The sequence below is a fragment of the Paramisgurnus dabryanus genome, chromosome 19, assembly GCF_030506205.2.
Source record: "Paramisgurnus dabryanus chromosome 19, PD_genome_1.1, whole genome shotgun sequence".
Taxonomy (NCBI): domain Eukaryota; kingdom Metazoa; phylum Chordata; class Actinopteri; order Cypriniformes; family Cobitidae; genus Paramisgurnus; species Paramisgurnus dabryanus.
Window position 1 is genome coordinate 23,090,225 of NC_133355.1, and position 24,280 is coordinate 23,114,504.

The window sequence follows — 24,280 nt, forward strand, 5'->3', positions numbered from 1 at the left end:
AAGTAACAGTGTCCTTGTGTCTTAGTGGCCGCCTGTGGAGAGAAAGGACAACGAGAGTGAACAATTGGAGAGCAGACTGTGAACATGATACCTACCCAGAAAGCTGTAAACAGCAGAGCCGGTGAGAAATACTCAAAGTCCAAGTAACAGTGTCTTTGTGTCTTAGTGGCCGCCTGCGAAGAAGAAGAACGAGAATGAACATGAGGAGAGTGGACTGTGTGAAGATACAGTTGGTGGTGGAGGAGAGCCTAGAGTGGCCATTATTTTAAGTTCCCCGTTTTCCCTTCCCTATATATCTTTTTAAGTCAATTAAATAAAGTACCTTTTTAATATTATGCTTACCTTGTGTGTCTGGTCATTGGGGTGGCTTTGGGAATCTCCTCGAGGTGGAGAAAGGGGCGTGACCTTAGTTACATCTGGGTCCACCCCTACCTGTGACAGAGGCATACCATTCAAAGCTTTTTAAGGTAAGCATGAGAACTTTAAAATTCACTCGAAATCTGACAGGGAGCCAATGTAAAGACTCCAACACTGGAGTGGAACCTTGTCCTGTTTCCAGAATTTTGAACCAGCTCTACTTTATTTAGGGTAGCATTTGAGACCTCTACCAGCAAAGCATTACAATAATCAAAGCAAGAAAACACAAATATATTGATCAACTTTTCAGCCACCAGGAGTGACAGCATAGGACGCAATTTGGCAATGTTTTTAGATGAAAGAATGATGTCTTAGTTCTGTGTTCTGAACATGGGGAACACATGTTAAATGTGCATCAAATATCACCACAATTTGTTTGTTTGTTTGTATGAAATTCCAGTGTAGAGCCATCAACACTTAAAGTTAAAGACCCAGCCTTACGTAACTGGTAGGGTGAACCAATGAGCATTACCTTTGTTTTGTCACTGTTCAGACACAAGAAATTTCCAGACATCCATTTTTTTATCTCAGAAATACATTGATGTTAATGTGGCTGTCTTTTTTCTGTCAGAGTGTCATCTGCATAAAAGTAAAAGTTGAGACCAAATGATTTTTAAAGTTGATGCAATGGATAGATGTAAATGCTAAAAAGTAAACGGCCCACAATTGATCCTTGAGGGACACCAGATTTTACAACACCAATATCAGACCTGAAACCACCCATAGTAATGAACTGTTTTCGATCTGAGAGATAAGAATCAAACCAGCTTAGTGCAGTCCCAGAAACACCAAAGACAGACTCTATCCGAGTAACTAAAATTGAATGATCAACAGTGTCGATTGCGGCACTGAGCTCAAGAAGAATCAAGATATAAAGACAGCCAGAATCAGAAGCTATATTAGCATATCATTAGTGGCCTTAACTTAAACTGTTTCAGTGCTGTGGAGTTTACGAAATACTGATTGAAGGGGCTCAAAAGATTGTTTGTTGTAGGATGAGATTTTAATTGATTAGCAACAATTAGCTCTACAATTTTGGCGAGACACGGAAAATTGGACATGAGATGGAAATGATTGAGATTATCAAAATGTATGGTATTATTATTGGTACGGGGGTCACAGCAGCAATTTTAAATGCTGCTGGGACTACACCAGTACACAGAGAATCATTGATGAATACAGCCGGACATAGTAAAACACGGTTGAAACAGCCTGGTTGGTGCAGGATCAACAATGAAAGTGGCAGCTTTCATTTTTGAAACCTCATTACAAAGAGAATTCAAGTCCATCGTGGAGATGTTTGAGAGATGGATACCACAAAATTCTGAAGCAGATAAAGGAGAAACAAACAAAGGAAGAGTTGAGGCAGAACCAGTCAAAGAATTGTTACATTAAGTAGTTTGTTGATTGAATGAAACAATTGTCTCGGGTTATTTTGATTGTTATCAACAATCACAATAACCCAAAATGTAAGCTTTAAAAAACAAAACAAAGAATGCAATTTTGTTCAATTTCTAATCAGGCAATGTTCATGACATTTGATACAGTGTTTTCTTCGCAGAGCGCCAGTGACCACAACTTATATTTCACCTTGCTATAATACCCAATTTATCTACATCTATCGATACATTGGTGCGTACATATTTTAATATTTTATGTGACCTCTTTACACTGCATTTGGAGGCTGATAAAGCCACCTTAACTCAACAACAGTTATGCTGCTGATGAAGTACTGACACACTTTAAGAAACAATGTATTGATGCCCTGCAAACAATCAAAATATTTATGAATAAGCAGAGGTTTTCAGTTGCAAATTTTTAACAGGAGAGTTGTCAGATTTATCATAAGTTTCACTTCACAGGAAGTAATGGAAACACACAGGTTTGTCTTTGTAAATGCTTTAATAGAACAAAAAAGCAATATTATTCACAAATTAAGCAATTAAAATGCCAAGTTTTACAAAATGTTTCTGGATATACTTTTAACATTTTGCATTTTATATTTTTAAGCTGTGCTAGATTATGGCTATTTTAATGAATACAAGTTTTATCTGAGAAGTTACAGTTTGTACAGCCCCATCTGTTTTCCAGAAGTGCTCTTGAAACTTAACTTATCTGAGTTATTGCGAGCTAATTCTAGCTTCCACAAGTCCTTAACCAGAATGCCATTTCTTGAGCTAAAAATGTTAGCAAGATGGGAAGGCATTGGAGAAGGTTTGTAATTATCACACCGATTGCCCGCTAGACTGGGTGCACATTGGACCTCATAAGTGAAAAAGAAGGTGCCATATTTAAAGACACAGGTGTCGGTCACAACACCACTCCGAAGATCAAATGAGCATTTACCAAGAAGATCGCTGTTCCAGTTGCTGTCTGCATCAAATACTTCAAAGTTTAGTTGATTAGCCATATTGATCTTAATGGTACCAAACTCAAATGTTTCTGGCCAATGTGGATTGTCATTATTATTAATGATCTCAGTGTGTTTGATTTGTGTACCATATTTGACTGATACAACACCATCTGTTTGATCCCACACATCTCCATATAAACCTTTGGCGTAGAGTTTGTAGACTTTCAGTGTGGCAAGCCCTTTTTGAGCTGGACAGCAATTAGATTTTATCATTCGATTGCGGTTACAAACACAAAGACATCGATCTCTCACACTGCACTTTCTGCCGATGGCACAAGATTCTGAACAAACCTTCTGAAGAGAGTTTTCATTAATGTAGTCCTCAACAGCTTTCTTAAGTCCTTTCTTGGCATGATGTGTTTTACCCAGTATAAAATGAAGGGGTTTGAGAGTGTAGTGCACAATGTCAGGTAGGGTCTTCAAAGACTCAAGCCAGGTTTTAAGGGAGTTTGCGTGTGACGAACCAGAAAACAGCAAATCTTCTCCATTTATGTTCCCTCCGATAATCTCTGTTTGGCGGTCGTTGAAAATGTTGCTGAACTTTTGACCTGTACCCATCTTCTTTTTCTTTTCTTTACAAAACTTTGTCTCTGCTTCCACAGTTACGCCATAGACAGTTCCAGAGGCTTCCAAATCCAAACAGTCTTTCACTGCAGTATCTGAAAGTCCACTCATTGATGCCTGACAGGTTTTGATGGCTGTTATGGCTTTCATTTTCCCACCTAACCGCACATCTGTGATATAATGGGTACCATATGTGTTGATCAAGTTACGGTAATCATTTGCTTCAAAAGATTTGGGAAGAGAATTGACTGCTTCAAGAAACTCTTCATGAAGAGGTGGTTTTCTGATTACCTTGTACCTGCAGAAACATGTTTATATTCTGTTAGGTTAAATCTATTATTGAATGACAAACAGGAAGAATAAAGCTCTCATTATTGTATCACCTGTAGAAGCTGCATCCAACTTCGTGTTTGGTAAAACTGTATTTGTCTTCTTTTGATTTTGTCATTGCAAATTTTGCTTCTCTTGAATGGCTGCTTCCAGCTGCTCCTCCATTACCCGCTATCTTTAGACCAAGTTTCCAGCTGGCTGAAAGTGCTGATGATGAATCATTGACCACTGACTCACTTGATTCAAAGATACGACTGGAGACTTTCATTGAACACTTTGGCAAGGGCCTCCAGAATACAATTGCAGCTGGTAACTTCTGTTTCACTCCCTTCAAGTATCGGTTTCTCATCAGTTTACAGGTGCCGTTTCCTAAATCCCATTTTTCTGTGTTGATCACGTAAGAACCTTTTCGCTCCATGGTCACAACATCAAATCCCTCTCCACCAAGATTGTGCCCTGGAACAAAGGGAGCATCTTCACACTCTTTTGTTGTGCCTAATTCATCTTCTCCAGAAATGGTCATGAGAAGCAAAGCACAGAAAATAAGTTGAGTCCACAACTGCCCCATGATCTGTAAGAAAATAAAATTTTAGATTTTTCAGCAAATTGTTTTCTGTAGTAATATAAAGGTTACAGTATGTTTACATATAAGGATCTCGAGTTAAACTGATTATAAGACCCAAATCCTAGTTTGACTTGAAAGCCCCTCTGAATTTTTCCTACCTTGGCATTCAAAGCTCAGATGAGAATACAGTTTGTGTGAAATACCCGTCGACACTCATATGTATATGTGTTGTGGTTGTAGGTGCCAAAGGTCTCTGGTGTATAAATAGGCAAAGAAAAAAGTGGCTATGACGTGGGTATGTCAATAATTCTAAACAAAACTGTTGAATTTCAATGTGAACGTATTGCATTAAATATTGTTTGATGGTTTTTACTTCTAAATATTTTCCAGCAAATCCCTACTTTTTCCTAAAGTAAAACAAGCATTTATACTGTTAGCTGTCAATCTGTTGTAAAGGACACATGGGTTTTTAGGCCCACAATGAAACAAATAAAATATTTGATATGACTTTGTAAATGTACACATATAGAGTTTATATACATGTATAAAATTATAAACCACATACTGAGCTACAAAATGATACTATTGTCTTTAAACTATCTTTAACTATTAACTTTTAAATGTTTTGCAAGTCTGCCAACCCACTAGAGGTAACTTTTTGTTCTCTTACAGGAAAATAAACAGGCTTGAACACTAATGAAACTTTATTCTACAAAGTTCTGTACTTGTGGAAACAGTGTGTGTGATACAGGAAATAAAAGCTGAGGTGCTACCGTAGCTTGTTTCTATGTTCACAAGTATAAAGAGCGCAAATGCTTTCTAAACAAGTCTGAACATTTAATCAAGTTCCTTGTTGCCAATGTCAAAGTTCTGTTTTGCCCATGTGAGCTTTTCAGCACATGAAAGGCTTGGATGATTTTTGCTGTGATAGTATACTGCCCAACTCCTTGAATGAAATTGTCAATCTCGACCACAAAAGGTGTGTCAGTATTGAGATGGATTGAATTCAGTCAGATTTACTAAAATTGGTGCATGTAAACATAGATATTGAGATACATTAAAAATTAATGCATTATGACTTCATGATATCAATTAGGCATTATTGAAATACCATAAAGACAAAAGGCTACAGTATATGCTGGAATGGTTAGATTTGAATCCTCCAAACTCATGTAAAAGTGGCACAAAAGCAAAGCTTTTAAAGGAGACATATCATGCTAAATCCACTTTCTTAGCTCTTAAATGCATTTTGTTGTATAATTGTAGTGTTTAGAAGTACATAAAAGTTGAAATTAGTCTCTTCAGGTGCTTTGTTGATATCTTTATATTCTGTTTTGGTCATATTTTCCAACCTGTTCTGATTTTTCTATTATCTATTACGTTTTTTGAACAATTACGTCACAGTATTTGCAGCGGAACTGCCAAATAAGGACATCGACTCCCAGCCCAACACTACGAGCAATCCGCCATTTTCAATTTCTCGCTGCAATATTTTAGTCCAAGCTCAAGGATGCAGAAGTTACGAGAGAGTAAATCAAAATGTTCGGTTGTTGAACCTGTGCCTGGTTGAGTTTTATTTTTCACGGAAATGTCATTTTTTAGTGCGCGAAGCACTTCAAGGATATCTATTTCACCAACCTTCACCAGTATAAAGTAGGATTTGCCGATAGACTTTGTCTGATTAAGGGGTCAATTACTTATATCTTTGGAGACGACGAGCAGAGCACTTCGGTAAGCTGTAAATAACTTTAAAAACAGTAAAGTACACGGTGGTCATGGTTTAGCAGTGCTGTTTCTCAATCCGAAGGCTGCAGCCTGCGGATGGCGCATGTTGTCATCAACCCGGGATTAAGTTATAGCATATTACAACAACTTACAATTAACTAAGAATAATAGTCAACTTTATAATTGTTAATATTCTGAAATAAGACAGCCGGCATTAACACACCATTGCGATACCTCCATATGAAGACGTTGTTCTGCAGGTTCGTCGTCTTCATTTTCATCTCGCTCCATTTCCGACTGTGGCACGAACATATAAGGCTGGATGGACAAGTCTTCCGTTGTTGACATTTTGTGAATAACGAGTGAATAAAAAGTTTTTGTGCCGCTAGATAATCGTATCTCTGCTATAAAACTACAAAAATGGCTGAACGGGGTGGAGTTTAACCGAGTGTCACCTCTGCAACCTGGAGAGGGGGCAGGGTATGACGTGCATTTAAAAAGACAGTACCAAAACGAGTTGCTCTCATATGCACTTCAGAAAAGGGGTAGAAAGGGGGCCTGTGGGGCTATAATAATGAGGAATTCAGACCCAAGCATTGCAGTTTCGCTTTATATAGACCACAAATAGATGATTTATAAAAAAGCATGATATGTCTGCTTTAAGGTGCAAGAATGAAAGTCACTCCAGCAATGCTTTCATTTTGAGACTGCCTTGCTAACATTCAAAACATGAATTTGTTTTTTATAGCTGCTAATTTTTAGCAGGACAGTTGCAAAATTAATTACGTTCCACTTCACAGGAAGTAAAAATGCACACAGGTTTGTCTTTGTGAATGCTTTAATAAAACAAAAATACAGCAAAAAGATTTTGAAATGCAAAGTTTCACACAATGTTTCTGGATAAACTTAAGCAGCATCTGATGATTATTAAGCTGTGCTAGAATACAGCTATTTTAATGCATAGGGGGTTAAAGTGAGAAGTTACAGTTTGTACAACCCCATGTACTTTCTATAAGTGCTCTTGAAATGTAACTTATCTGAGATATTGTGAGCTAATCTTAGCTTCCACAAGTCCTTAACCAGAATACCATTTCTTGAGCTAAAAATGGTAGCAAGATGGGAAGCCATTGGAGAAGGTTTGTAATTATCACACTGAGGGCCCTCTAGACTGGGTGCACATTGCACTTCATAAGAGAAAAAGAAGGTGCCATATTTAAAGACACAGGTGTCTGTAATAACACCACTCCGAAGATCAAATGAGCATTCACCAAGGCGATCGTTGTTCCAGTAGCTGTCTGCATCATATACTTCAAAGTTTAGTCGATTAGCCATATTGATCTTAATGGGACCAAACTCAAATATTTCTGCCCAACGTGGATTGTCATTTTCATGAATAATCGCAGTGCGTTTGACTTGTGTACCAAATTTGACTTCCACAAAACCATCTGTTTTCTCCCACATATCTCCATATAAACCGTTGGCGTAGAGTCTGTAGACTTTCAGTGTGGCAAGTCCTTTTTGAACTGGACAGCAATTAGACTTTATAATTTGACTGCTATCACAAACACAAAGACATCGATCTCTCGCACTGCACTTCCTGCCGATGGCACAAGATTCTGAGCAAACCTTCTTAAGAGAGTTTTCATTAATGTAATCCTCAACAGCTTTCTTAAGTCCATTCCTGGCAGGGTGTGTTTCACTCAGTAGAAAATGAAGGGGTTTGAGAGTGTATTTCACAATGTCAGGGAGGGTCTTCAAAGACTCAAGCCAGTTTTTAAGGGAGTTTGGGTGTGACGAACCAGAAAACAGCAAATCTTCTCCATTAATGTTCCCTCCGATAATCTCTGTTTGACGTTCGTTGAACATGTTGCTGAACGTTTGACCTGTACCCATCTTCTTTTTCTTTTCTTTACAAAACTTTGTCTCTGCTTCCACAGTTACTCCATAGACAGTTCCAGAGGCTTCCAAATCCAAACAGTCTTTCACTGCAGTATCTGTAAGTCCATTCATTGCTGCCTGACAGGTTTTGATGGCTGTTATGGCTTTCATTTTTCCTCCTAACAGCACATCTATGATATAATGAGTTCCAAAAGTGTTGATCAAGTTGCGGTAGGCTGTTGCATCATAGGATTTGGGAAGAGATTTGACTGCTTCAAGAAACTCCTGATGAAGAGGTGGTGTTTGAACTATTTTGTAACTGCCAAACAAAGAAAAAAAAATTTAAAATATGTTTGCATTCAGCAAATGTCAAGAACCGGAACAGTTTGGAATATAAAGTTGTATTACACGGCACTCTAAAATGCTAGGTATGTTATTCAGAGATAACAACTGCTCAAAACAGTTTGCCTCACCTGTAGAAGCTGCATCCAACTTCGTGTTTGGTAAAACTGTATTTGTCTTCTTTTGATTTTGTCATTGCAAATTTTGCTTCTCTTGAATGGGTGCTTCCAGCTGCTCCTCCATTACCCGCTACCTTTAGACCAAGTTTCCAGCCAACTGAAAGTGCTGATGATGAATCATTGACCACTGACTCACTTGATTGAAAGACCTGACTGGAGACTTTCATTGAACACTTTGGCAAGGTCCTCCAGAATACAATTGCTGCTGGTAACTTCTGTTTTACCCCATTCAAGTATTCATTTCTCTCCAGTTTACAGGTGCCGTTTCCTAAATCCCAGTTTTCTGTGTTGATCACGTAAGAACCTTTTCGCTCCATGGTCACAACATCAAATCCCTCTCCACCAAGATTGTGCCCTGGAACAAAGGGAGCCTCTTCACACTCTTTTGTTGTGCCTAATTCATCTTCTCCAGAAATGGTCATGAGAAGCAAAGCACAGAAAATAAGCTGAGTCCACAACTGCCCCATGGTCTGTAGAGAGAAGATTTTTGATTTTCTATTATCATTATTATTATTATTCTCAATATGATACTTGTAAAATCTTTAATAAAACAAGTGTACAAGCATGTGAAACTATTTGTCTTTACTTACCATTACATCCAAGGCTGAGATAAAACAATTTGTCATTCTTACCCTCATTTTATATGGGTGCATAGTGGTTGTGGGTGACTGTGGTATATTGATGGGAAAGAAGAAGTGGCGTGTATGATAGTGTGTATGAAAATTACCAGACATGGGGACTTGTGACTTGACTTGACAAAAAATAAAATACTTGAGACTTGACTCGGACTTGGAAGTTAAAGACTCGGGACTTGACTTGACTTGAGACACGATGACTTGAATGACTTGAGTGTTAATCACATCATGTTTTCAGTTTAAATATAAAATATATAAATTATTTTAAAAAATAAAGTCGACCCAGCTGGAGCGCAGGCTGAGAATGGCGTTGTCATGACTGAATCACGACACTATCATTCGCCATGCCCTCTCGTACCTTACGCACACCACGCCCACTTAGATCAGATATCAACATGTCAGCCAGAGGGGTACGGAGGGTCATCGCTTTTGGCTTCAACAAGATGGCAAAAGACGAACAGTGCATTGCAAGACATGCAACATTAAAATCACAGGCAGCCAGACGGCAACCTCCAATTTTGGTCGTCATTTAAAGAGCCAATATGCCCAGTAAGTGCTTGTCAATTTGTTAATATCTGGTTAGTTGGTAGTTAGCTAATGTAATAATAGCTAATGTAGCCCTCATCATACTGTGTTGGGGACAAATGTGGGCAAAATAATTTTGATTTATTTTTTTAAATACTTATTTTTGAATACTTCTTTTTCAAGTTTGCCACCTGAACACACACACAGAGAAAAATTACTTGATTCTACAATGTTAGGGGCGGTTCACATGTCGCGTCTTTTGCACGCTCAAGTTCGTTATTTCAAATTCAGGCGCGCGAACGGAAGAGGTGCGACGCGCTCCTTTTTTCTGGGCACATGTATGAGAGAGAGAGAGAGAGAGAGAGAGAGAGAGAGAGAGAGGAGAAATGTAACAAAGTTTAATGTTGTACGTAAACTGTGTTTGAGAGAGAGGGAGGTGTTCAGAGAGGGGTCTGTTGGATGTTAAGCTGTTATTTGTTTTATGGACTCAATGTTGAAAATTTCAAACACGGTTGGCAGAAGTGAAAAATAAATAATTTATGAAGTTTTGTTTTGAAATTTTGTTTGATTCCAAGATGTATTTTACTGAACATGAGTATTTACAATGCAAATCCAAATTATTGTAATTTACTGATAGTTACTTACTGTATATCTTGTCACTTTATTAAGATCAGATTCTGCAGGTAAAATTACAATAATAAGGTGACTTGACTTGGACTTGACTTGACCTACTACAGGACTTGACTTGACTTGACATAGCCTGTGACTCGACTTGACTTGACTTGCCCAAGAAAAAAAATACTTGGGACTTACTTGAGACTTGAAGGTTCAGACTTGAGACTTACTTGAGACTTGGACATGTGTGACTTGGTCCCATCTCTGATAATTACTGATAACATAATAATAAAAATTCTGTTTTTTGTCTTTTCTTATATACATTATACATTACATTTAGGCATTTAGCAGACGCTTTTGTCCAAAGTGACTTACAAACAATAAACAATAAAACAATGTGTCATAGGGAGGCAAAAGTACAAAAGGTGCTTATAACAGGATACAAGTTTTCACTATTTCGTAACAATACCTGATGAGAAGAAGAAATAGTTAGTTTAGGAATTGAAGATGTAACGTCTCCCCCTGTGACAGTTTAGGGAGAATGAGGATAAGGCTGGCCAGTGCATGCTTTTGGAGGTTGACGCACTGAATCCCTTAAAAAAACCCCGCCAATGGGCTTAACACTACAAATCAATACCCCCTGAGCATCATCAAAATCCAGTTGAGTAAGGGAGTAAAGAGAGATGGGGACGAGACTCTGTTAGCCATCTCCCTGATACCTAGTCGGGCTTCATACTACTCCATTACACAATGCCCACATCCTCAGAAACCTTAGGAGGAGGGCAGTGCAATCGATAACATTCTGCAATCCTTTAAAGGGATAGTTCGGCCAAAAATGATATTAAACCCATGGTTTACTCACCCCAAGATGTCCGAGTTGCATATGTCCATCGTTTTTCAAACAAACACATTTTCGGATATTTTAGAAAATGTTTTAGATCTTTCAGTTGATTAAATGTAATGTTACGGGGTCCACGACCTTCAAGTCCAAAAAAGTGCGTCCATCCTTCACAAAATAAATCCAAACGGCTCCAGGAAGATAAACAAAGGTCTTCTGAGGGTAATCCGCGCGGTGTTGTTGTAGAAATATCCATATTTAAAACTTTATTAACGTAAATAACTACCTTACTTTATTAACGTAAATAACTACCTTACGGTAGCACCGCCATCTTAGTCGCGTCCGCATTCAGGTTGAGAGCTTAAGCAGCCTACGGAGGCTACTCTGCTGCTGGTCTGTGCTCCCGCCCTCCGAATTAGTCATACGTCACTAAGAAAAGAGCGTACACTACGCAAATACTCTCTCCTGAATACAGAGGAGTCTAAGATGGCGGCGCTACCGGAAGGTATTTATTTTCGTTAATAAAGTTTTAAATATGGATATTTCTACAACAACACAGCGCGGATTACCCTCAGAAGACCTTTGTTTATCATCCTGGAGCCGTTTGGATTTAATTTGTGAAGGATGGACGCACTTTTTTTTGGACTTGAAGGTCGTGGACCCCATAACATTACATTTAATCAACTGAAAGATCTAAAACATTTTCTAAAATATTCGAAAATGTGTTTGTCTGAAAAACGATGGACATATGCAACTCGGACAACAAGTAAATTATGGGTTTAATATCATTTTTGCCCGAACTATCCCTTTAAATCTTTACTCTGTGTTTGGGAATTAATAGCCCGGTTTGGGGTTTTATTAGTCTTGTTGTAGAGTTTTGGCCTTGAAGTGTGGATTATATTTAAATAAAGTAGCATTCTATTCTGTTTCCATATGTTTAGCTTTTTGGATTCGAAACACGACTGCTGTGGCTATCTTGGCCATTGTGCATTAGGCCTGGCAAACTCGATTCCTTTTAAGGATCCGGGTTATTGTGAGTCACTCACTAAAGTGATCCGGGTTGTGTGATTCACTTGAGTCATTTGAGTCAGTATTGCTAAATTGCCAAGGAAACTCAGTACAGACCCACTTGTAACCAGCTGATCCACGCGACTCAAGATTTTCAGAGCCGGAAACATTGCAGACTCGCAGACCATGGACATGAGACTCGCTCTACAGATCCACTAACCGGCTGATTCGCGTGGATCAGCCGGAGCCGGTTAGTGGATCTATAGAGCGACTGAAGTCTCCTCAAAAGCAAATCCATAACAAAAGCCTTTCACTTCTGAAATAACATGCTTATAGGTTTTAGGTTTGGTGTGTATGGTCGACCATTTAAAAAAGAAGCCTAATAACAATAGCATAATAATACATACGAGTGGATTTGTAGTGCGAGCGAAGTCTCATCAATAATGTTGAAAGAGGTTTGTGTGTGTGTGGTGGCGCTGTTTATGGTTTTACATTGAATTGTAGTAGGACTCAATTGATCCGGGTTAATGACACTAGAGACTCGCGACTCATGAGTTAATTTAAAGATCCGGGTTAAAGATCCGAGTGAGTCACGACTCGAACAGGTCTATTGTGCATCATATGTTAATGCCAGCAGATACTGGGCACAGGTATGCTTGCTACTGCTCACGTTGGGTTTTTTTCTTTCTTGATAACTTGCATATGAGTAAATACATTTTTTGTGTTATAGGTGAAACGCATGTTTTTTCATGCCGGTTTTGTTATGAACACCATTAGGACTATTATAAAAAGGACATAGACAGTAGCCTAGCATTTTCCGAGAGTTTAATGGCTGTATCTCCACATGTTGAGATTTGAAGATTTAAAGGCATAGTAATTAATGTAAATATATATCGTTATTTACACTGCGCAGTTGATGACTATTCGATGCAATCGGGCCATCTTCTCCTCCTGCCCTCCCGTAGTGGACAATGTCACATACGCATGGCTCAAAGTTTGCTTACAGGTGTGCACATTCTCCCATCAAGTTTGTTTTTTATAGATCACAACCTTTGCGTGGGAACTGCCGTACACACGTAAGCCCCGTTTTGTGTTTACACGCTTTATTAATGAGGTCCCAAATCAGGATCGACTCTCAGCCCCCGTGGCGGTGTGACCCTAATTCACTGTGAGTGTGGAGTGCAGTGGGTGAGTCTTTTTATTTGATGTGTGTACACTTAAAAGATTGAAGTGTGGTGCTGTGTCAAGTTGTCAGCCATCGCCCCCTAGGCCGAAGAGTAGAACCCGGGACGAAAGGGAGTGAGCTGGTTTTGGTGGACGACTGATACCTCTATACATACCCTGACTGTGACCCGTAATTCCTTCCCCCATCTGGTGGTGACAGGTAAACTGTAAGAAGTAAGGATTTGTTGTGAGTAGTGTGTGGAGTGCTGAAGGAGGAGGAGATTTGATCGGTCGCTGTGTGGACAAAGGTGGATGTGCTGCTCTGTGTATGATCATACGCCTGTTTGAGTGCTTTCAGATGCCCGCCCCTGTCTAGATCTCTGGTCACATAATGGAAGAGAGGAGAGGGAAGCGATCGGCCTACTCGAACAGTATATTTCTGGAGTGGTGCTCCATTTCCCAGTATCTACCAGCTGTGATTCCATCCGTGGCCGTGCTAGGCCCGGCGTGCAGCAGACCTGTCCCCTACCTCCAACCGCCCTCCTGTTTAAAGTCAAGAGCCCAGTGTACTTACTTTGTATACTCGCCTGTACGCCCAAAGCCAAGAGCCCAGTATAATAACCCTGCATACGCGCCTGTACGCCCAAAGCCAAGAGCCCAGTGTACTTACTCTGCATACTTGCCTATACACCTAAAGCCAAGAACCCAGTGTATTTGCCCTACATATCTACCTGGACGTCCAAGGCTAAGAGCCCAGCATACTGTACTCTTATATATCTGAATACTTACCTGTGTACCTTCTAGGCCTCTTCAGCCCGGCCTCCGTGACGCACTTGTGGATCCTCTAGACACCCCAGCTGGGAAGCAGGGTGCCACCTACCTGTTGAGGTCGCCCAACTAGGTACCAAGCTCACTTACATACCTAGATACTTACCTGTGTTCATTCTCTACGCCCAGGAAAGGAAGTGGAGAGGCTCGGTTGCAGTTGCCTGGTAGAAATAAGGGACAAGGACAGGAATATTCACGTTCAAGTCACGGGTGGAAGAAATTGAAGAGGAAGATCGAGTGACGTACCTCTTGGTCCCCGTGAGAGTCCAAGGTGACTCTGTGGTCCATGCTCTCCCTGGCTCAGAGAGATAGTTTAAGCTACCCCCTTCCCCATTATCTTTTGAATAATTTAATAAAGTTTGTTTTAATTATACTTACTCTCTCATGTGTTTGGTCATTGGGGTGTTTTTGGGACCTCCTCAAGGTGGAAACTAGGGAGTGGTGTGACATTAGTGGTCCGCTCCGGCCTGTGACAAAAACTTAATTTCCCATGAACCCTTTCACTGGACTGATTACAGCTCCACCTGTTGCTCATTAACTCGCCTATATTTAAACCCTGGCTGCGTCTAAAAGCTCAGGCCTTGCTGCCTCATGAGGCAATGACTATGGCGGCAAAGTCAGCTGCCTTGGTTTTCGGACGCAGTCATTGTCTGTTCTGACTGCAAAGTTGAGTTGTCCCCAGTTTCATTGTTTCATGCTGTTCTGACTGTGTGGTCGAAATGTGGTCGAAAGTGGATGTGCTCAAAACATTTCATACCCCCTTACACCCATATTAAGCATCATCCACTTGTGATCTGATCTACCAAAATGCACCTTAATACTAGGTGTAAAAAGGGCCTTAGCCTGGTACGACCTGTGCCTACTGAAAAATCCAGCTAAGACCAGCATAAGCTGTTTTTAGCTGGTATTGCTGGTTTAGCAAGCTGGTCTAGCTGTGTTTTGGTCACTTTTTAAGCTGGTAGTATGGATAAGCTATATGGATAAGTATATATATATATTCTCTTTCACAACGTGTTTTCTTTGCAGCTGCTTTGCAACATTTTAAAACTTTGATAAGGGCTACAGAAACCTTAACAAAAAGAAGATTGACACATGTTGTTTCTGCATGTACAGCTGTGGTTTGACAGTTCGGCTTGACAGCTTGTGGCTTAGCAGATCTTGCACCCAGTCAAAATTAATTGTGAGCTTCCAGGAATCAGTGGCACTCACGCAGAGTGTACGTTTAGTCCAAAAGTGGGATTGGTCATGGTGTTCGGGTGTGCCGGGGTCTGGCGGTTCATTCTTGCATTGTCTTGCATAGATCAGCGCTGTTAAAAATCGTAAATTTTTTTCAAATGCCTTTCATTGGCATTAACATTGACATTCAGTTTTTTCAACAAGGCCGACATTTGTTTGCTTTCCCCTTCTTCATATATTTCCTTCTCCATCAATATTTGATCACTGTAAACAAACGAATTAATATTTATTTATTACATCTTTTTTATATTATCTTTGTTAACGTATGTTAACATTTTAAACAATACTAAAACATATCAACAAGCGAAATTAAATAAAATCAACAAGTTAAACAAAACCTCCAGATTGTGGTAGCCCTTGTCCAAAAAAAGGTTGAAGACCCCTGATCTATACATTGTTATCTTTGGGACTTTTCATTATACTTTTCATCTAACAGTAGGGGAACCAGAAAGGGAACCAGCTGCTAGTGATTTCAGTAACTTTGTTGTTTACAATGTAAGTGAACCAAAAACCAGGCAAATGTATTTTTGGCCCCATTTCTAACGTGGCCTCAGACTCTTTGATGTTCACAAAAAAATTATGGGCTTGATTACTGACAACACCAGAACAACAACTCCTGCTCAACACCAATAAGACGCTGGCTGTGGATTTCAGGAGACAGGATAGAGAACACAACCCAATCACCATTGATATTACACCTGCAGACCAGGGCCTCATTTATAAAGTGTGCGTATGCACAGATTTCATCGTAAAGTCTGCGTATGCAAAAAAGGGTCTGAGCAGACATACGCACCTTTTCTTGTCCGATTGCTGCAGGTTTTTGACAATACTAGTCATTATTGCTACTCGAAATTGGGTTTAAACATTGACAAGCGCTCTTTTATATGTCTATGACATTAATTAGGCATCGTTTAAAGGAGGAAGGTCTGAAACTGTTTTGCTGCGCACAAGTTCAAGATCATTTGCGATTTATCAATGTCACATCTAAGAAAGGGGTACGCACAATTTCTGTGTGTAAGTTCGGTTTATGAATGACACGTATGCATTTTTGTTAAATGATCGTAAGATCAAATGTAGGATGGTTTCTACGCAGCATTTTAGAAATGAGGCCCCAGGTCCTTGGTGTTCTCATTACTAAAGGGTGATTTATAGATCTACATCTGACCTACACCCCAGTCTCTATGGACTAGCCTCTTCGTCGTAGGCTACATGCCAGTTTTCATTTATACTTCTGCTGCATTTTCTCACACTTCTCTTCATCGCCTCTTCATTCTCAGGTTCTGACTAGCTGCATTGCCAATGGCCAAGTCTGAGGGCCTACTTTGCAAATATAACTGGATGGTGTGAAACATCAGCAATCGGACATAAAATAATGTATACAAGTGTTCGTAGTATTTTTTTTTTTTGGGAGGTTATAGGCCTACTTATTGGATCAGGCTATTGCTGGCAAATGCACATTGCACTGGATACACGTGATGGTCTGTCTGAAACATTATCAGGGAACTCAATATGTTTCATACATTATCTTCAAAGGTTATACATGTATTTATAACCAAAACTAATAAATTTCGAACAACCAATATCAGAATGGTTGTAGTTTAAAAAGGGTTTATTTTATCTACTACTGTAAATGTTTAAGTACAATACAGTACATTCATTTTAGTATGCAGCATGAAAAGGAAATGCATGCAAATATGTTAATTCAACGAGTAAAACGATATGATAAAATCATCCCCAATAGACCACGAAGCACGTTGTGTGGTTAAACTGTCCGAACAAAGTCTTTAACACTTAATGTGTGAGAAATTGTTGTGACATGCAAACTTATTCACCACAGAATTTATTAAAAAAATTGTAGATCTTTGCTGCTAAACTGTTTCTAATAATGCAAATTAAAACAGGTAGTGCAAGAAAAACAGTAGATCTACCATAAAAGTGAAACGGACTATTAAAATGTGTATGTGATGTTTCATAGCCTACAGGAATTGCAAAGTAGAATTCATCATTAAAGGAAATGCATGCAAACTGATATGGGTGTTGACGAGCTTAAAACGTTGTGGTAAAGAAACGTGGTAGTGTTGTGACTTACAATTACTTTATTAATAAGAAGCAGTCTTATAAAGCACAGTTCCTAATGCAGATAAAAAATTTAATTAAATGAATCACACAAACAGGACAGCCGTGTAAATTTTAATGTGAATTTTATTACACAATTATTCAAGGTGTTAATTTTTTTTTTTGGCCAAAAACTACAAATACAAAATATAAATAAATGTTTTGCTGTTTATTTTTTCCTCCACAACCAATCAATTCATATCTGTTTTTTGAGACACATGCTTTGGACTACTATGGCATGCTTTGGCAACTACATCACAAGTGTCATAACATAGAAAATAACATTGATCGTATAATCTTTACACAGCGATACAAAGTACAAAACACTCTAATCATGTTCAATGTACTTGTGTGGGAAACAAATTCCATTCCAGTTAACGTGTCTGTACATTAAGATTTTCTTGATACAAAAATGACACAGATGGAAGAGAGATGCTTGCTGTAATGGCTCATGTACAGACATGATATACAAAGTGTATATATGGCTACAATGTAATTGGAATGGTTAGTGTTTTGTTGAGAGATGAGTGGTTTTGTGTAAAGCAGAGATGCAGAGAGACCAGGTCTTAGTGGCAGCTGAGGTTAAAGCCAGCAGCTCATAGTAATAGGCAGGTGCATTTGGACAACTTCTCGTTGCTGAGAAGACCATGCTGGGTGGTGGCCAAATTCTGAATCAGGCTCCAGAAGTTTTTGAAGCTGACGCCTTCGCCATCTTTCACACCCATCTGCTTCAGCACTTCTCCAAAATTATCAGACTAAAGTCAAAAAGGGAGAGAATTGGTGTTAGCATTAAACCATGATGTCATATAAGGTCACACTTCCTTTTGAATTTCAATTTCAGCACTCTGTCGCCCTTATGTGGCCATTTGTTGCAAAGACGTCTGTGTACAGTATTTTCAGATGTCTAAACATTATTTGTTTTGTTTTCTACTTTAAAAATCAAAAATACATCATAAAATACAGTGAGTAAACTAAACATTAAACCATTTTATTATACTTTGTAATAATTTCAAACCTTTAACAACCATTCACAAGTTTGCATTAGTATGTAATCTGTAGGGTAATAATAGAGAAGGGCTCCCAGCTCTAAATTTTATCCCGAACGAAGAGTACATCCTGCTCTTTAACTGGGATAGATGTACTAGTTGAAAGTGAGGAATGGCTATATGCAGTATAAAGACCTCTTTCTTTGCGCTGATTGGTTGGATTATATGACCATGCTCCTTCCGACCTTAGTTAAATAAACTTAATTTGTATTACAAACAATATTATACCAATGAGATACTGAGTTACTACACTATTTGTTATAGTTGGAGGAATTCTTTACAATAAATATTGTCTCTAAATGATAAAAGTTATTACTGTTATTATTTTTCTCTTTTGCTACAAACATGTCACTACATGAATGGTGAGCGGATTCATTTTAATAATAAAGAACAGGTTCAGTGAAGTACTCATATGTTACTGTCCATAAACTTTGTAGCATTTGCTTTTCATTCAACTAGAAGAAATTAAAAACCTTGTGAGAAGACTTTCCCTCAAGCTGTGGAAGACCTGCCATAACATGATCTGATACTGACTGTAACTGCGTCAGCCTGTAACTCCTAGAACAACTATTTATCTTTCAGATGAACGGCAGCCACCATTTTGCTCCCTCAATAGAGCCACACCCGGTGTCTTTTTCTGGCCTAACCTGAGTTCAAACTGATCTGTGTAATCAGGCCACGCCTACATCTTAGAGCGCACAGGCTGGGAAACGTTCTCCACAATGCTTTCCAACAATTCATAACGTACAAGTGTACAGAAAAATGACAAATAACAGTTTCGAGTCAATGTTGGGAAATATGGCAACGTGTATGTTACCTTGACTAAGGTTGGCATCTGGGAAGACAGGAGATTTTTAAATTCATCTATCTTCAGTGTCGGCTGTTTGTCAGGGGAAGCAGCATGGAAGTTTGTGACCAAAGTGTTTATGGCCTTCTCCAGGTCAGAATACTACAGAGAAAGAGAGGGGGGGAGAGATAGATTATATAATAAATAGAACAAAAAACACGAAAAGAAAAGTGTGTAGATCAAGGTTTCTTTTAGCATTGCTTAAAAAGATTTGTATGTGTCTCTTCTTCAGAAATATTTTAGGAATGTGTGGGAATGTGTAGGAATATGAAGGAAAATTGCTCTTAGGATTAGCCAAATACACAAAAACTTCAAAAGAAAGCTGTTGTATTACCTGTTTAATTATATATAATACCATAAGGCACAGTCTCGGAGTTTGCTCAAATTGTGATGCAACTTCACATATTTTTATTAATGCAAAAACCTGCATTGTTTCACACAATAGCCTAAATGTTAGGCTACTAAGCTAACAAAACAGATGAATCAGCACTTATCTATATTTGCGGGTTAGCATCTGGTCATTTCCAAATCAGCATACAAAGAGTTAATGCAAACTTTTCATAACGAATTGTATAAAGATGAACAGGTCTAATTCCAAAACTGGGAGTTGGCCTTAACACAATCACATACGCATTTTGGTCAAGAATCTACTTCAACGTTGTAAAACTTGCGTTTTTATGACCTATCCATATTAGGTAACAGTACATTGACGCTGTTAATTGTGGCTATTAAAATTATGCTTGCTCTAACACAATAATCAGGTACAATGATAATAACAACAAATTACCGCGAGAGCGATTCGAAAGCATTGCTTCCGCAACGCTCTCGCGGTGCTTTGATGTCAAACGTCAATCGGTCTGCGCAGCACCGGATAAAGTCAAACAAGCCTTACCTGAAATACCTGCATGTCAAGCCGTCGCGTCCCGCCCTCTGCCCATTATTATTTACCTAAGCTGAGCGTTTATGAGGTAAACCATTTCCCGCTTTTATTAAGACCAAATGTAAACACGATTACTCATAATGACTGATAAAGTTTGACATATTTATAAAACTCGATGTTAAAACTGTGCTCACTTTTAACGTTTTAACATTTCCCAACCATTATTTTAGGGTGTGAAAGCTATCTGCGTTGAGGTGGGGTAGCCTATTTGTTTATAACTTAACTTACGTTACTCTTCTTATTTCGATGTCCAACCCAAGACAATCTTTGTCTTGTTGTTCTCTGTCGATGAGCAGGCACGCAAATAAGTCAGTTTGATTGATTTCTCGTGTTTTCCATTTCTACTGCTTTCTACACAATGGCTGTCTCTCAAAATCTGCGCCTTTCTTAACGCAGACAACCCACTGGGTTTTAAAACACGCCTGCACTGACACAAACGGGGATTTTTCATCACGGTAAAATTCTTCACTCATATGGCCTGAATTAACTTAACATTAAACACATTTCTGGGACGAGCGTGTCAACTGTAAAGAATGCGTTTGTTGGGCGTCATGCAGTCAGTGGTATTTAGGGTGCCCGACTGCACGTAAAAATCTGAAAAAAATATTTAAAATAATATAACAAAAATAAAACATAAAAAACAAGGTAGAATTATCTTCATTAAAAACGTTTAGTCACGTCAACAACACGCAGTTAACCCACGCAGTCGTTTCAGTCAAGTGCGAAAGTTTAATGTGTAACCGAAAAGATAAACGCCAAACTTCAAGAGAACAACCCGACCAAGAAGCGCAGTTTGCGTAAATCACCCACAACCACACTGAAATACTCGACATAAACAATCTAAGAAATAATATAACCACATACCTGCGTCGCCATTTGTCGTGATTTCTTTCCTTCGCGCTAGGTTAACTTTTCTCTTCCCGTCGTGCAGTAATCGTTGCTTTACTCTCTCAGCGTCCCATCGCTTCTGTCACATCTTGGCTGACATCCTGAATCCTCCCACTCGGTGAAAAAAACACGAACCCACCTTCCGTGTCAGTGACTGCTATGGGAAAGCATTCTCCTGTAACTCGATGCTTCAGGACAGTAAACCTAACGGGGCGGAGACGATCAAGTTTCATACACTGTACAGCTCACTCTTTTTCCACTTTCCACATGACACATTTTTTTGTTGATGGGTGAAGCTTTTGGAAATCACTGACTTGTTGCTTTGGGAACTTCTTTGGGAATAGAATCTCACATCTGGAAGTTCTCAGTATAAAGCTGTTGCACATTTCTTTTACGCAACAAATGGCTTCATGTTCAAAATGGCTTTCGGTGAGACTGCATCGAGCTAGTTGTGACCTGACTTGAGCTGTTTGTTTCAAAGTTTAAAGCTCTCACCACCATCTCACATTAAGCGCAAACTTGCCCAGATGAAATCCAACTTTCATTTCTAAAAGAAAAATATATAAAACCATTGAGATGAAGTGAGAGCAACATTTAAGCTACTATTTTGATGGTAGCACATAGGGCCACAACGTTATTGTTAATCGTTTCAATGTGTGGTGACACGTTTCTTTTACAGAGAATTGATAACGTCCGTCTGAGTATTTTGCAGGCAGCTTTCAGAACTACAGTGGGATTCCTAGTGTGTAAGGTGTGTCCCTGTCCAGATCAAAATTCACTGACTTCGGCTGTTTTCCTGTACTTGATTTCAGAAGAGTTCTGGAACTGCGCAGGCAAAGACATGCTCAACATTTGGGCGGGTGCACTCACAGTATGGGGCATGACACACCTTTGAGCATTACAGGAATGATTAACAAGTGCAGAATATACGACTGCAACTCACAGGTATAAACAAACATTTACACACGAATACACCAAGTATGAATTAGTCAGCCCAGTATCCTCATCTCTGTTACACCACACTTCTAGCAAGTTTCTACAGGTTAATTTATATCCAATGGACTTTTTAGAAAGGTGACTGATTTATGAATGAAGCACTACATATACACACACCTTTAAAATTATTTTAGTTAGGATCTTATAAACAATGGTTTTCATACTAAGATGATATACCCTAAACTTAGCCCTCACTGAAACCTATTTACAAAGATTGAATTAAAAATGTGACCTAGTTGATTCACAAACCCTTTAAAACAGGGACTATATTTTTACAATACTTTTGTGTAGACATCTCAACTATAGCCAAATCTACACAAATATTCAAATTTTTGATTGTTCCGTTCTAGGTGTTCAGAGATTTCCTCAAACACACCCACCCTATACACATATTCACTCTAATGTACATATGAATACAAAGGTCTTTTGTGTCTGTCTTATCAGGTGTATTAGTCATTGTGTTTGTGGATTTTGATTCTGATTCACTTCTTTACTGTAAATATAGCTGCGTTCATTTAAAAAATATAAAGTACTAGAGGATTGGTCCTAGCCTGAGGTGAAATTCAAATACACATCTCTTTTTCATTAGTTAGACATTAAAAATTACATATTGTATGTTAGGAATGTTTGAGTATTGTTAACATACTGTAACAATTATGTCTTATAGCATTTTGGTCAATGTGAGTCAGACTTCTCTTAACAGAAATGAGTTTTCACTCAATGCTTTTCAACATTCTTCGCATACCGCACTGTTTATTGGATGGCAGACTGCTGATTTACCTGCACTCCACTTAAAATCTAACGTTCTCATGATGAGAACAAATGTGCTTTGTACCTGCAGACTCGTGTTCACACTTGTACGGTTGTGAAGTGTAGATACACATGCTCTCACAGTTAAGTCACAGTTGAGCATAGAGTTTGTATGTACTCACGATTGTGTCATCATTTATAACAGAGCTTCAAAGTGCTGCGGGTGTCGTGCACAACTGGCAAACTAAACAACCAGATTTCTTAAAAAAAAAAAAAAAAAAAAAAATATATATATATATATATATATATAATATACACACATTATATATATACACACATTATATATATATATATATATATATATATATATAATGTATATATGTATATATGTATATTAACTGTGCAGGGTATTCCATTATTCTTAGTTCTTGCATGTTATTACATATTTTGTACAATTTTTATAAAAAAAAAATGCTTTCTGCAGCCTAATAGGGAGTGTATCACTGTTATTTATCAGGGTGTCTATGCGTTCTGCTCACTGAAATCACTCTTTGAATACAGTTTCAGGACAATTAAGTTATCTTCCTTTATGTTATACCATAAAGGAAGTAGACTTGTTTGATTCTTTGTTTTGATTCGTCATTGTCTTTTATTGAATTGTATATGGTTTACTGCACTGACTCCTTTTTCAAATGCGTGTTGTGCTCAACTCCTGAAAAATTTAGGGATATGCTGGAAACAGTGATGTGTAGTGTCTCTAAGGGGAAATTAAACAGCAATACCGCATTACTAAGTTGAAACAAGAAACATTTACTTAATACACATCACATTTCAGCTAAACTCCTGGGTAGTTCCAGGCAAAAAACGGATAGATCACCTAAAGATTAAAAGTTTGTCATCATTTACTAACTCTTATGTTAAAACAAACCTGTATATATGTCTTTGTTCTGATGAACACGAAGATATTTGAGAAATGTTTTTCGATTAAATCAATCAGAAGCCCCATTGACTTCCATAGTTTTCTTTAATCCTACTATGGAAGTCAATGGGGCCTCTGATCGGTCAATGGGGCATTACTCAAAATATCTTCCTTCATGTTCATCAGAACAAAAAACTTTTTATGGGTTTGTAACTACATAAGATTGAGTAAACTATTTTTTTTTTTGGGTGCACTATCCTTTTAAAATTAGCTCTGTCGCAACTCACCTGATATGAACTTAAGCTACTTGTGGCTTCGTAAAGTGCTTTCTCAAAAGGTCCAGAAAAAGTCCTGTCACACCCACTATCAACATAATGCCAAGATCCCATCAAGTTTTTCATTCAGACGTGTTAAATGTCAATGCAGGAGACATGATTAATTTCTAACATTGAATTATTTACCATGGAGCCCCACCTTTCTGAAACAAATGTTGCAGTACTGTACCTCCCTCGTTCCC

The 24,280-nt window shown here is 38.5% G+C and overlaps 3 protein-coding genes across 3 annotated transcripts; all 3 read right to left on the reverse strand.

The window, feature by feature from the left end:
* Window positions 1–2,308: 2,308 nt before the first annotated feature.
* On the reverse strand, window positions 2,309–4,542 carry LOC135783002 (perforin-1-like). Its single transcript, XM_065293542.1, has 3 exons — window positions 4,448–4,542; window positions 3,778–4,295; window positions 2,309–3,692 (listed from the first exon to the last, which is right to left on the reverse strand). The coding sequence occupies exons 2-3, from the start codon at window positions 4,290–4,292 to the stop codon at window positions 2,477–2,479; spliced, it is 1,731 nt and encodes a 576-aa protein (XP_065149614.1). The 5' UTR covers window positions 4,293–4,295; window positions 4,448–4,542; the 3' UTR covers window positions 2,309–2,476.
* Window positions 4,543–6,951: 2,409 nt separating this feature from the next.
* Window positions 6,952–9,505, reverse strand: LOC135772861 (perforin-1-like). Its single transcript, XM_065282421.1, has 3 exons — window positions 9,004–9,505; window positions 8,366–8,883; window positions 6,952–8,211 (listed from the first exon to the last, which is right to left on the reverse strand). Exons 1-3 carry the CDS (start codon window positions 9,145–9,147, stop codon window positions 6,996–6,998), a joined length of 1,878 nt encoding a protein of 625 aa, XP_065138493.1. The 5' UTR covers window positions 9,148–9,505; the 3' UTR covers window positions 6,952–6,995.
* Window positions 9,506–17,446: 7,941 nt separating this feature from the next.
* On the reverse strand, window positions 17,447–21,239 carry s100v2 (S100 calcium binding protein V2). Its single transcript, XM_065294504.1, has 3 exons — window positions 21,075–21,239; window positions 19,241–19,372; window positions 17,447–18,132 (listed from the first exon to the last, which is right to left on the reverse strand). The coding sequence occupies exons 1-3, from the start codon at window positions 21,084–21,086 to the stop codon at window positions 17,974–17,976; spliced, it is 303 nt and encodes a 100-aa protein (XP_065150576.1). The 5' UTR covers window positions 21,087–21,239; the 3' UTR covers window positions 17,447–17,973.
* Window positions 21,240–24,280: the final 3,041 nt, after the last annotated feature.